The sequence below is a fragment of the Toxotes jaculatrix genome, chromosome 1 (assembly GCF_017976425.1).
Source record: "Toxotes jaculatrix isolate fToxJac2 chromosome 1, fToxJac2.pri, whole genome shotgun sequence".
Lineage (NCBI taxonomy): Eukaryota > Metazoa > Chordata > Actinopteri > Toxotidae > Toxotes > Toxotes jaculatrix.
The window spans coordinates 21,609,175-21,621,373 of record NC_054394.1 but is presented as its reverse complement, the minus strand read 5'-3'; the positions used below and the strand labels follow the sequence as shown (position 1 = coordinate 21,621,373).

At 39.0% G+C, this 12,199-nt stretch overlaps 1 protein-coding gene across 1 annotated transcript; it reads right to left on the bottom strand.

Annotated features, from left to right (window-relative positions):
* Positions 1 to 6,520: 6,520 nt before the first annotated feature.
* Positions 6,521 to 12,146, bottom strand: cmtm3 (CKLF-like MARVEL transmembrane domain containing 3). Its single transcript, XM_041042936.1, has 5 exons — positions 11,881 to 12,146; positions 7,770 to 7,925; positions 7,589 to 7,684; positions 7,375 to 7,492; positions 6,521 to 7,057 (listed from the first exon to the last, which is right to left on the bottom strand). Exons 1-5 carry the CDS (start codon positions 11,995 to 11,997, stop codon positions 7,029 to 7,031), a joined length of 516 nt encoding a protein of 171 aa, XP_040898870.1. The 5' UTR covers positions 11,998 to 12,146; the 3' UTR covers positions 6,521 to 7,028.
* Positions 12,147 to 12,199: the final 53 nt, after the last annotated feature.

Here is a 12,199-nt window from a genome sequence, read left to right as displayed (position 1 = left end):
AAAAGCAGAAAATACTTTTTTTAAACTGCCATATTATCCACATTTTTGACACTAGGGCAAAAATATATATAAATATAAAGTCTCCTGGTTTTGACGGTGAAATCTGTTTGGCGATATCATGTTTTGTTTTTGAATAAATAGCAGTAGTTTAACAGGCCCAAATCAGCCGATAATGAGCACGTCGGACCAGCTGTGAGGTGCTCCAAAAATTTCCCAAAGGCAAAACATCAGCATACAAGAAAACAAAGTCATGTGAGGATTCCAGTGTCCTGACATGGTGCAGGCACATTGGATCCATTCATAGGATCAGACAAATTATTACTGTGATTAGCAGTGATAACAGTAGTCATACTAACTGCAGTAAAAGTCAAATATAAAATAGATAAAAATAGTAACAGTAGCAGATTTAGTGGTCAGCAATTGCAATTGCAGCAAGTGCAATAAAAGGGAAAAATATAAACATGTTATTGTTTCTGAACAAAAACCTATAAATCTGTGGCTCTAAACACAGGGACAGGAACCAAAAGGGGACCTTAGCCAAAGATCGTGAATGACAGCAAATAGTAGTTTTTGCTTTTGTTTAGTTATTTGCACTCTTCTGTTAAAAACTGAACAAAAATCTTAACTGAAAAAGTAAAATTTAAATTTTGACTTAAAAAGTATTTTTTATTTGCCTAAAATCTTTGTCCTGTTTTATTATGATCATAATCATGATCAACTAATTGAAAATTGAAAAATCCCAAAATCATTCAATGATCATGAAAATTCTAATTTTCAATTTTCATTCAAGTTTGCATATTGTATTCACGTCATTATGACGCGTTGCTCCGCCCAACACAAAAGTAGATAAGCTGCTTTCCTGAGTAAAAAAAGTATTGGTATTGTATGGGTATCAGCAGTACTGGCCCTGTATTTACTTGGTATCAGATCATACCAGATTTTGCAGTATGGCACACTCCTATTAGTTTCTATGTTTTGTTTCTTAATACATGGTCTGTGATATTATGGTCTGGCTCAATTATTACTGGCCAATCATTAGCCAATCAGAGATGACAACCCACCTGGTTGTTAGAGGGGTGGGACTTAAAAAGGGCAAGTGTAAGTCGCGACAACCCTAGAAACAGGTGGACACGGAGATGCTGGTTGTGAGTTCATTGAAATCTGTGAAATACTGTTGTTCATCAGGTGAAGACCCGGGACTTTGAGTCAAAGTGTAACCTGATAAAACCGGACGCTGAGCTGTGTGTTGGAGCTGGTTTCAGCTCGTAGTTAAGCTAAACCACGATACCACTGTGACCACCACGCTCTGCACCGACTCCGCCATTACCGCGCCGGTTTGGAGGAGAGGAGAGCGCGTGTGCGCGGAACGCAGACTTCGGCCGAGTTTCTGAGTGAGTATGGAGAGAGTGTGAGCACACTGAGGGAAACAGACCAAGTATATCAGCCTGTGAATGTCGTCTTCAGATGCTGCTACAGAGGCGCCCGGGGCCTTTCCACCCTGTGAGCCACAGACGCCACTTTGTGCTCACGCACGCGCACACGCACGCGCATACAGCCTCAATGCGCGTATCTCCATCGCACCGGTCACCTTGGATAGACGGCTTGGAAACGGCTTTCTGGACTTTTTACGAAAAGTGAGTACACACATTTCAGTCCATGATTTCAAATGAGCCCCAACGAGCGCGCCAACGACATGACGAAAACTATAGACTGTATAAAACACGGGCGAAATACCCGTGACGTCACCCATTGGTTTCGGGGAGTCGGTTTTGTGACCAAACCATGGGCATTTGAGCTGCGCCATCTTGGATTTTAGTGGGAGTGTACTTTCCATATTTGGCGAAGAGGCGGTTACTCTACGGTTCAGCCGGGGTCAGCCGGCCGAGAACCCGGCCACTTAGCTCGGAGCAACCGAGCTAGCTTAAGGCTAATCAGCTAATCAGTTAGGCTAACAAGCTAAGCGGCAGCTACATTCACCACACGACAGTCCCAGAGTCCGACCCGACTAGCTCGACCCCGTGCGACCGCGACACACAGCATCCAACAGAGATCATAATGTTGCTGCTGTGTTTTAAACATGACTGTTTCAGATAGAGAAGTTTTAGATGGAGCTGCAGGGTTTGGTGGAGTTGGGGGGGGGGGATTTATTCTAGCCTCTTATGAGCCTATTGTGAAACAATCATTATTTCATATTAATATAGTATATTAAAACGCTAAAAACATTACTAAAACCTTATTATTATTATTAATGATAACAATACAAAATAATGATAATAATAATAATAAAAAACTGAAACTATCAATAGAGAGCAAAAACAAAAAATGTACCAGGCTGTAAATATGTTTTCTTATGCTGTAAAGTTGGCTGTTTTAACATGGGGGTCAATGGAGAATTGCTCACTTCTGGAGCCATCCCCCAGCGACAGCCGAGGAACTGCAGCTTTTTGAACATGGAAGTGATCCTCACTACTGAAAGCTACAACTCCCTTCTTGGTGCAGCAGTGGCCTGGGTGAAGGTGAACCTGAACCCGAAGCTCGGACGGTAAAGTACCGTTATCAGTTTGATCAGTGTTGATTTTCCGTTTTACTCGTTGTGCAGAATTTAATTAATAAACAATATTTAAGGTATTGTTCCAGTGTTTGACGAAACACAGTGAGGAAGACATGTTGAAGTTTGGACAGACCATAAGTTCTGTTACGATTCTGTTACTGCTGTAGTTCGATTCTGAGTGAACTGAGGCTTTATTCTGTGGCTGAACCTCCAGTGATGGTGTTACTCTCTTTATCCATGCTGTTTATTTTTACATTGTTGCACACATTTCTCCCAAAATGTCAGTTTTCTGTCCTTTAGTACCTTTTCATATACTTGTCATTTTATTTATTTTAGTTGAACTTTACATATTTATGTGTATGGGGGTTTTTTTTGTTTTCATAGTTGTCCTTTTTTTTTTTTTAATTTCTTTGTCATTGTGAATTTATTTAACTTTGTCACTTGGATGAAGAAAAGCTTGTACTCTGTAGTGCTTGAACATTTGTGTTTTGTGTTTTTTTTTGTTTTGTTTTTTTTTTATTTCTTTACATTTGGACTTTTCTGTCTCTGAGCCTAACACTTGGAGCTGTCAACCGGTTGATATTAGTCTGCAAAAAGTTTAAAGTGCAGTAGGAGACAATAGTGTCTTCTCAGACTGACTCCATGCACGTCAGGACATTGGACTTTGTAATTACTGCTGAGCCTCTGGAAGGGTTTAGAAAGATCACAAAACCACGGCAGAACATGCTGAGGAGGAGTTCCACAGGCAATACAGAACTGGAATGTGATGAAATTTAGAGTTAATGGACTGATGGATAGATGAGTTTGGAGACTCCCAGCAGACTTTCCACCCTTCAGGGATGAATGCACTGGACTGTTCCACCACAGTCTGTGAAAGCAGCAGACACCAGAGTCAGAGGAAGTGAGAGCAGCAACCAAAGGTAAGATCTGAGGTCATGTGGAAGGTTTGCTTTTTACTAACGGCTAATGATTTTTTTTTTCTCTGTTCAAGTCATATGTCCAACCTTAAGGAAGGCAGGGAGGGGAATGTTGTGGCTTGACCTGATCCACCAAGCCCTAGACACCGCCTAGATCTCCAGACCTCACCTCTGAAGGACTGTTGCAGCCCACATCGCACAAGTCTACAAGCTGCTCTTCAAACTACAGGACATGACCAAGAAGTGAGTCTGCTGCATCTAGGAAGTGGATGGACTGATTTTCTGCGTAGTGAAGCTCAAGTGCTGATTAAGCACAGACTGTGACTGTTTATTATCTCTGTTGTTGGAACTGAAGTTTTACTAGCTCTTGTGATGTCTCAAGAGGACACGGTCTCAGGAAAGTGCAACCAAAACAGCTGAATCTGTGATGTTGGCTTTCTCAAGCAGTTATTCAGGCCATGGATGATGTTTTATGAATGCATTTAAAATCTGTATTGTTATCTGAGATATATTTGTGGTCACATTTTTTGATATTGAGTAAAATCGTTTGGTCAGTAAGTTGGTAAGTTTTCCATCATTAACCTTTCATTAACCTTATCATTAACCATCAATACCTTTCTTCTTCTTCTTCTTCTTTCTTTCTTTCTTTCTTTTTTTTTTTTTTTTTTTTTTTTTTTTTTAAATTGTGGCGGACAGGGTAAGGGAAGGATGCCTGGCAGAGAGACGACTCAGATAGCTCAGACGACTTTAAAGATGCACCCAGTTTGGGTATATTTGCTTCTTTTTCCATCTAGTGGTGATGATGAACGCAGTGACCGCTGTGAAAACCTAACAGATCTGTCAGGTTTACCAGGTTGAACAATTATGATTAATTTGCTCCTACTGAGCTACATGCTATTGACATACTTGAATTCAGACATTGTCATGGGCTGAATTGAAGAGAAGGTCTTAAGGATAACAGGCTTTGTCTTGAAGTAGAACTGCTAATCTTTATAAACAAATCTGAACAGAGTGACAGCCATTTCAGAAGGCAAGCCTGAAAAGATGTTTACAGATGGTAGAGAAACCTTTAACTGTGTTTTTAAAACACGCCAAAGACACTAGAGGGGAGGACACACTTAAGGCCTCGTTCCAGTGCTTGAAGGAACAGAGTGAGGAAGACCTGTTGCTGCTGTAGTTCGATTATGAGTGAATTGAGGCTTTAATCTGTGGCTGAACTTCCAGTGATGGTGTTACTCTCTTAATCCATTTTGTTTCCTTTTACATTGTCTGTTGCACACATTGCTTTCTTATTGTCAGTTTTCTGTCTTTTAGCACCTTTTTCATATACTTGTCATGTTATTTATTTTAGTTTAACTTTACATATTTGTGTAACTAGCCCATTTTTTTATCATTCCTCTCCCCTCTGTGAATCAGACCCTTTTCTATCTGTCCTAAGCCCCCACTCTTCTTCTTCTCCAACCCTCTCTTTTATCGTTCTTTCATTTACAAAGGTCATGAATATATTTTGGTTTCTGTGTTACAGTAACAGTACAGACAATGAATGGGACAGCACAGCACACCGCGATTTCCCACAGGGGAATTGTCTAGTTTTTAGTTTCCTATTATTAATACAAACTTTTGCATGTTTCTGTCAGGGCACCCTTCAAACAGAATGTTAGTATAAATGAAGCCACATCACTATCTCAACTATCAAAACTCACAATGGTGAATAAGTATTAGATGGAATTTCAACTTTGTATTTTTGTATTTTCTTAGCCATCAAAATGCTAATTGCTCACATAACAGAAATCAGAGGCCACTGGCATCATTTTTCAGTCAACTATTTTCAAGTCACTGTGCTGTTGTTACACTCATGAAGTGTAGTGTTTTACATAAATAGTCACTGTGGCGTTCTAGTGCATCTACTTTCTCAGTAGTGGCAGCAGAAGAACTGAAGAATCAAACATGCATGCAGAAACTGATCCAAAAAAGCAAATGCTCAACCAAAGCAAGAAAATATGGTTTTCAAAAACACAATTCACATATTTAACAATTAGCATTCAACAAAAATAATACTGCATTAAGTGGCTTTAATGCATTGTAATTCACACACACAGGTTGTGAGAAGTACATTCAGCAGACAAGCAGAGACTTAAAAGCAGAGTCTCCCGAACTTTGGGTTAACTGAACGGGTTTGAAACCGCGTTGTTGCTGCTGTTGCTTGAATTCACAAAAACTCTCAAACATAACCATTTTAGGACAAATAAAAAAAATGCAACAACCCAGAAAAGGTTGTGATGCAGTACAGCACACCGCAGGAACTTTGTTAACCCAAAAGTCAAATTTAAAGGAATATAAGCAAACTTTGTTCTCAAACTATAAAAATACACTCCTGTAGAGTTAAGACAACTGGACAGAGGTTGTTACCAGCCAACCTGCAACCAATCTGTTCTGCTATATACTGTATATGTTTGGTTTTTTTTACAGTAATTCTGTTAATTTATAAATGATTACACTTAGTTGCCACTTAATCATGGTACAACTATCTAAAACTAATTCAATCTGATACAACAGCCCTGAAATAAATCCTTGTTTCATGAGGATTATAATGCTCAGTTTTTATTGAAACTGATTAAGCGAGGAGATGTGTAGTCATTTTGGAGGATGTAGATTGTGGTGTTGTTCCAGTGTATTGCATTATAAAGAAAGTTGTTTCTGTCAGCTTCCAAAATGATCGCAAAGTTGCATCAACACCTCTCTGAAACAGCCTGAACAAAGACTGAACATTATGACCTTAGTGAACTGACAATTTATTGCGGGACTATTGTATTACTTTTCTTGAATCTTAGCCAGATGTACCTAATAACCTGCCAGCTGAGTGTGGGCCCACCTGTCTTATTTAGCTCTTTCATTTAAAAAAAGGTCTAACATCATTGTTATGAAACTTCATTATTCATATTCCTAAACATTTATTCTCTAAGCACATTTAGTGTTTTTGTTTAATATGTCTGTAAAAAGTCAACATTTATCATTATTTCAGATTTGGACATATTAACAAAGACTGACCAAACAGTTTCACAGTTTTATGATAAAATATGTGTCAGGTTGATGATGGCTTTTACATTTTTTTTCCCAAATATTCTCTGACACTGGATGTGAGTATGGGCATAAAAAAGAACAGAGCATTTTTTGCATTATTTTTTAAAAACTACCTGTAATGATTATCAAAATACTATGACTAAAAAGACCAGCATATTTGTTTAGACTTGTTTCCTGAATGCTTTCACATGTGTGAAATGTCGTGGACCCTCAGCAAAGAGCATAGCTGAAGAGAATCTGGTTTATGCTCTTTGCATTGGTTTGGTCCTAGAAAACTAGGTCCTAGAAGATTCCCCCAACTACCAATTAATGCAAGTAATTAAAAAACAGTGTGACCTGGATGTGATTTCTACTGTACACAGTATCAATGTAACATTGTGGCATGATGGAAGAGATGGCAGCTCAGAAGCAGCCATTTCTACCGCAAAGGTTTAACTTTATAATGATCAAATGTATCCGCTGGTGAAGATGCCCCAGTCTCAGTCTGAATCAGAGTCTGAAAACTCATCTAGAAAACATAAGTAACAGAATTAGAGACTGGTTAAAAAAAATAAATTGTATATGTCGTATAAATATTTTCATGCTGGATATATGAGTGTGCAGTTTGCAGTCCAGAATATTCAGATATAATATATAGCAGTACATGCATGCCTACGTAAATATTGAACTATTTCTGCAACATAGCAGCACATTTACATTTTAACATATGAAATATATATATACTGGATATTGGATCAAACGAAATGTCCATGTATTTAAAATATGTCTATATTTAATAAGGATGTTCTTATATGGCCTTAAATCAGATTTTCATTTCGGTATTACCTTGCTGTCTTGATGGCTCATCATGGGACTCCCCTCCTTGCTTTAGGAAATTGGCCAGCTCATTAAAAATGAGGTAAAAATCTAAAGCGAAAATGATGGTGGCAATGAATCCAAATACCTGTAAAAAGAAGGACATTTGAGTTGTGTTGTGTTGCATGTATTTAGTAATACATACATTTTGTTGGAGTAGGCTTTGATGAGAGGTCGACTTTACCCCAGCAGCCTTAGAGGAGCCGTCCACATATTTGGACACTGCAATTATGGAGATGATGAAAAAGATAATGGAGGCGGTCACACATCTCATGAAATCCTGTGAGAGGAAAGAAACACCATGATTCAGAGGAAACTTCATATTACCATTTTCTTTTACATTTTATTTGGAGATTTGCTCTCACCATAAGAGGCCAGAGGAAGCCTTTAAACCTCTCGTTGAATTTGGTGGAGTAAGCAAACAACAAGAAGAGGGCAGCCAGGAACTCCAGCAGTGGGAATGTCACAAAGGCTGCTGCTGTGGATGCCGCAAAACACACAAACGATACAAAGGAAAGAGCCTACAAAGAAAATTGTTTAGATTTGATTAATGAAAAGTTTAAGACGAAAGAAAATGTTGAATCTGTCTTTCCATGTGTGATTTAAGACAACAGACACGATTGCTTGATTGCTCTTGTGTTGAATTTATGAATGTATTCACTTCTAAGTGAGCTGTTTGAAGCTGAAGGCAAATTTACATTTTTAATCCAAATTATAAACAAAATGAAATTTAATCTTTCTCTCTCCATTCAAGATGGTGCACTACCCCGGAGCTGTAAACTGGTGTGAATTACAGCTTCAGGCCCACTTCCTGTAAGGAGATACAGCTGTTGCTGACAGTGTTTATTCACACAGGCTTATACACTGTTACACCAAATCCCTCTTGTTCTCTCTCATTCACAAACACACTAGTGCAAACACCCACAAACACAAAGCTGTAATAATGAAAGACATTTAAAAGTGCTTTGTATGTGCAGTATTCACAATGCAAATAAAGTCAGCCTGCCATGTGTTTGACACTTTCCATTAGGGGAGATGGACCCACCGTATCAGTGCAAATGAAAGCAAGTCAGACACTGTAATCTCATACAGGCCCGGCCATCTTGTCTTTGTCAGTCATCCAATGTCACCCTGAGGGTAGGAACTCCCCTTGACTGAACCCAGACTGTTGCAGCTGCTGTGCTTTAAACAAAATGCTAAAACAACACTAATTTTAAAAAAGAAAAAAGAAAAATCACATTGCATTGGTAAAGCTAATTATTTTTCATGTTGCCCAGTGTACATTGGAGCGACACAACATGGTAGCATATTACAAAAAGATAAGTTGTGCTAGGACTGCAAATTATTTTCATTGCTGATTCATCTATAATTTTTTAAAAATAACTTGAAAAGTTAAATCAACCATTAAATTAATCAACTAGTTGATAAAATATACCAAAATAGTAAAAATAGTGAAAAATGCCCATCACAACCTATTGTGATGGGAAATCTAAATTCTCCCATATAAGAGGCAGGGACCAGAGAATGTTTGCTATTTTTGTTTGATAACTGATTTGTACAATTAATCATCACCATTGTTGCCGATTAATTTTCTGTCAAATGGCTAAACGACTGATCAACAAATCATTTCAACTGCTCAGTCTTATTATTTGTAAACTGATGCGCAGACACTGTATTTTGGAAGAGGAGAGAGAGAGAGAGCATGTTATTGCCCTTAAGGTTTTAGGTATTAGAAGCAGGGAAACTTGCTGTGAGAGCATATGAGGGCTTTTAAACTCAAAAACATCATAATTCCTGAGGCCAGCAACACATTACATACTGAGTTAAGAATTCTGACAATCCTTCGTTTTTCAGTTTATACCACCTATGGAGGAGGGGGCACACTTTGCACACATTTACCACTCCATGTGCCCTTTATTAACAGCTTGTTTTCTTTCTGAAAATATTTCAAACCTTACAAAAACCTGCTTTTTGTGCACACTCCGTGATTTCACATTCCTTATCGAGCCTGTTGCCATCTGAGAACCCTAATGAGAAGTACATAGTGACCTGACACACTCTGTGTAATAATGCAAGCTCAGCAGGATATGTGTCTGACTAATACTCCCAAGAATTGTGAAGCTACAAGCTGTTTTTCTTTGGACGCCTCACACCTCACAGTTGAATTCAGTGACTGTGGGCTGATATAACACTGCCTGTAATCTTTGAGTTGTATCAAAAACACAATTCAACTATGATTCTTCTCTTACTAAAATAACTTCCCAGCTATGCAAGGATGTTGCACACTCGAACAGTGCATATGGCACGATGCGGTAAATCCCAGTGATAATACTACCGTTGAATCTAGTGTACACTCAAATCTAAACTCAAACTAATGAGATTTTTGAATGAATGGAAATTTGCCTGTGGTGCCATTCTATGCAGACTGTAATGTAAATAATTACCAATTGTGACAGCTTTTTGCTTCTGTGCTCTGTCTCCTATCATAACTGTAATCTACAGAGCACACATTATCCACTAACTGTAATCTAAATGCTGACCCTCTAACATTGTCCATTGCCAACCCTGTTTGTATTATGCTGCATGTCCTTCTCCTCCTCTCCTTCATTCCCAGCTGTCCTATCTTCCTCCTTTTCCTCCTTTCACCCAGCCCGGCCATCGGCAGGAGGGTCCCCCATATGAGCCGGGTTCTGCTCAAGGTTTCTTCCTGTTAAAAGGGAGTTTTTTCTTGCCACTGTTGCCTTAAGTGCTTGCTCTGGGGTCAGGCTCTGGGTCTCTGTAAAACGCTTTGAGACAATCTTGATTGTGGAAGGCGCTATATAAATAAAACTGAATTGAATTGAATCTTTAAAAAATTCAGTATCAAGGTATATCTATCATTACCATGACGTGATAGAGAAATCTGTTACGGAGGCATGTTTCTGGAAAGATTTATTGCTGTTTAACATAATTTTTGAATTCTGTAAGCACTACAAATGACATTCCCTTCACCTCCATTGTACTTGAGAAAAGAAAATATATCCGAGATAGAAATGTAAAAACTAGGAAGAAACTGACCCAAACTATCTGCAAAACTAGATACCACCAGAGGTAAACCAGAAAACGTTTATACCGTAATTTAAATTGAACCTTTAAACATTAAAGATAAAATAAGTTGAAACATAAGATATAAATGTTATATACTGAATCCTGTGCTGCTATACGTTCTCACGCCACACTCACCTCAAAGTCGTCTGTCTATTTATTTTTTTACACACACAAAGATGCCATCTAAAATTAGATTGGCAGAATTAGTAAGGCACACATTAGTGTGATCACGACCTGAATAAAAGCAATATTCATTTCAAACACTGTGCCATTTGCAGCGTGAAAGAGCACCTCTAGTCCTCTTGAAGCGTTGTGTTATCTTTCATAGAAGTGCATTCACTTTCTCTAATTTTAACAAGAAGTGGTCTTTATTTCAGGATAGGTGGTCCACCTGCCAGAGACCCTGCACACTATAGCACAAATGCAAATGCACAAATGCTCTGCACAAGTTTAGACCATGTTTGCACTCTCACCTTCAAGCATATGGCAAGATATAGCTGTGCTTTTGACTGTTAGCAGAGGCCAATAGATTTTTAGATGACCCCCAGTCACAATGTGGAGATGCAGTAAAGAGGCTGTATTGTGTGTGTGTGTGTGAGTGTAGGGGGCTGCAGAACTGTGCATTCACACACAATGAGGTCTGTGCTCCAGGCTACAAGTTATGGAAACAGACTAAAGGATGTGACTGTGGGGAAGATGACTGCTCTCTCACAGCCCAACATGGACTGACTGTCACATGACACAAATGTGAGGGTTCACAAAGCATTTTTAACTTACTGCAAGAGGACCCTCCCTTAAAGTAACCCACAATTCTGCTGGTCCCTCCACCATCACCATCACACAGCCGCATACAGTTTTTCAGTTCCTGGTTTGTTGAAATCCTTTTGGACAGTCTATAAAAAAGTACCTTTTTTTAAGCTTCAACATTTGCTGTTTAGATTGATTGTGCACAAACTGACACAACACAGAGACACCGTAGAAGCTTAGACCATTATTGAGCAAGACCACTGACAGTACAGATGACTCTTAACAATTAAAACTGGTTTGACAAATATTCCATAATCCAGTATAAATGTTTATTCCAAGTTTAAGAAGTCTACCTCATGTTGCTATAAACTCTTACTGCTCCTCCCTTTATTAATGGAAACCTTGTGACGGAAACTGACTGACCTATATTCAATATTAAAGTTAAGCAGCCTGGTAACGTTATTTCTTATTGTGCACTGAAAGAACACATTGATGTAGCTGCCATAACTATTAGAAAACACTAAATAAAAGTAGCCAGCCCAAAACGAAGCGCGCATTAGCCTTATATGCGCATGTAGTCGAAACAATGGCAGAGTAACAGTTTCATTTGTTTCAGAGGAGATTCTCCTGGTCATTTCTTACCACTTCAGCAAGAAGCAGCATTCCTTTCCTTGAGGAGGCGAACTCTTTGCTCGGAAGAACAGAGAGCAGGACAGTCTGGCGCGGCGGATCCGAGCTGGGAGCCTCGATGTCCCCCATTGTTGAAAAAAGATACGAAGACTCCTCAAACTTCGGATAGCCCAAACTTATACGCAACGTAAGGCATTCAAGGCAAAACAAAATGAGATTTGGGGAAGCGTGAGGCTTCTCGGAGGTGGAAACGGAAACAATGACAGCGCGGAAACGAAGCGCGAGTTCCCAAAAGCGCAACATCTGCTTTCTCCAGATGTGAAATGCGATG

Coding starts and splice junctions, on each gene's coding strand:
- cmtm3 (XM_041042936.1), bottom strand. CDS start 11,997: ATGGGGGACATCGAGGCTCCCAGCTCGGATCCGCCGCGCCAGACTGTC. Junction 7,685..7,769: donor GCTTCCTCTGGCCTCTTATG/GTGAGAGCAAAT, acceptor TTCCTCTCACAG/GATTTCATGAGATGTGTGAC. Junction 7,058..7,374: donor TGAGCCATCAAGACAGCAAG/GTAATACCGAAA, acceptor TATGTTTTCTAG/ATGAGTTTTCAGACTCTGAT.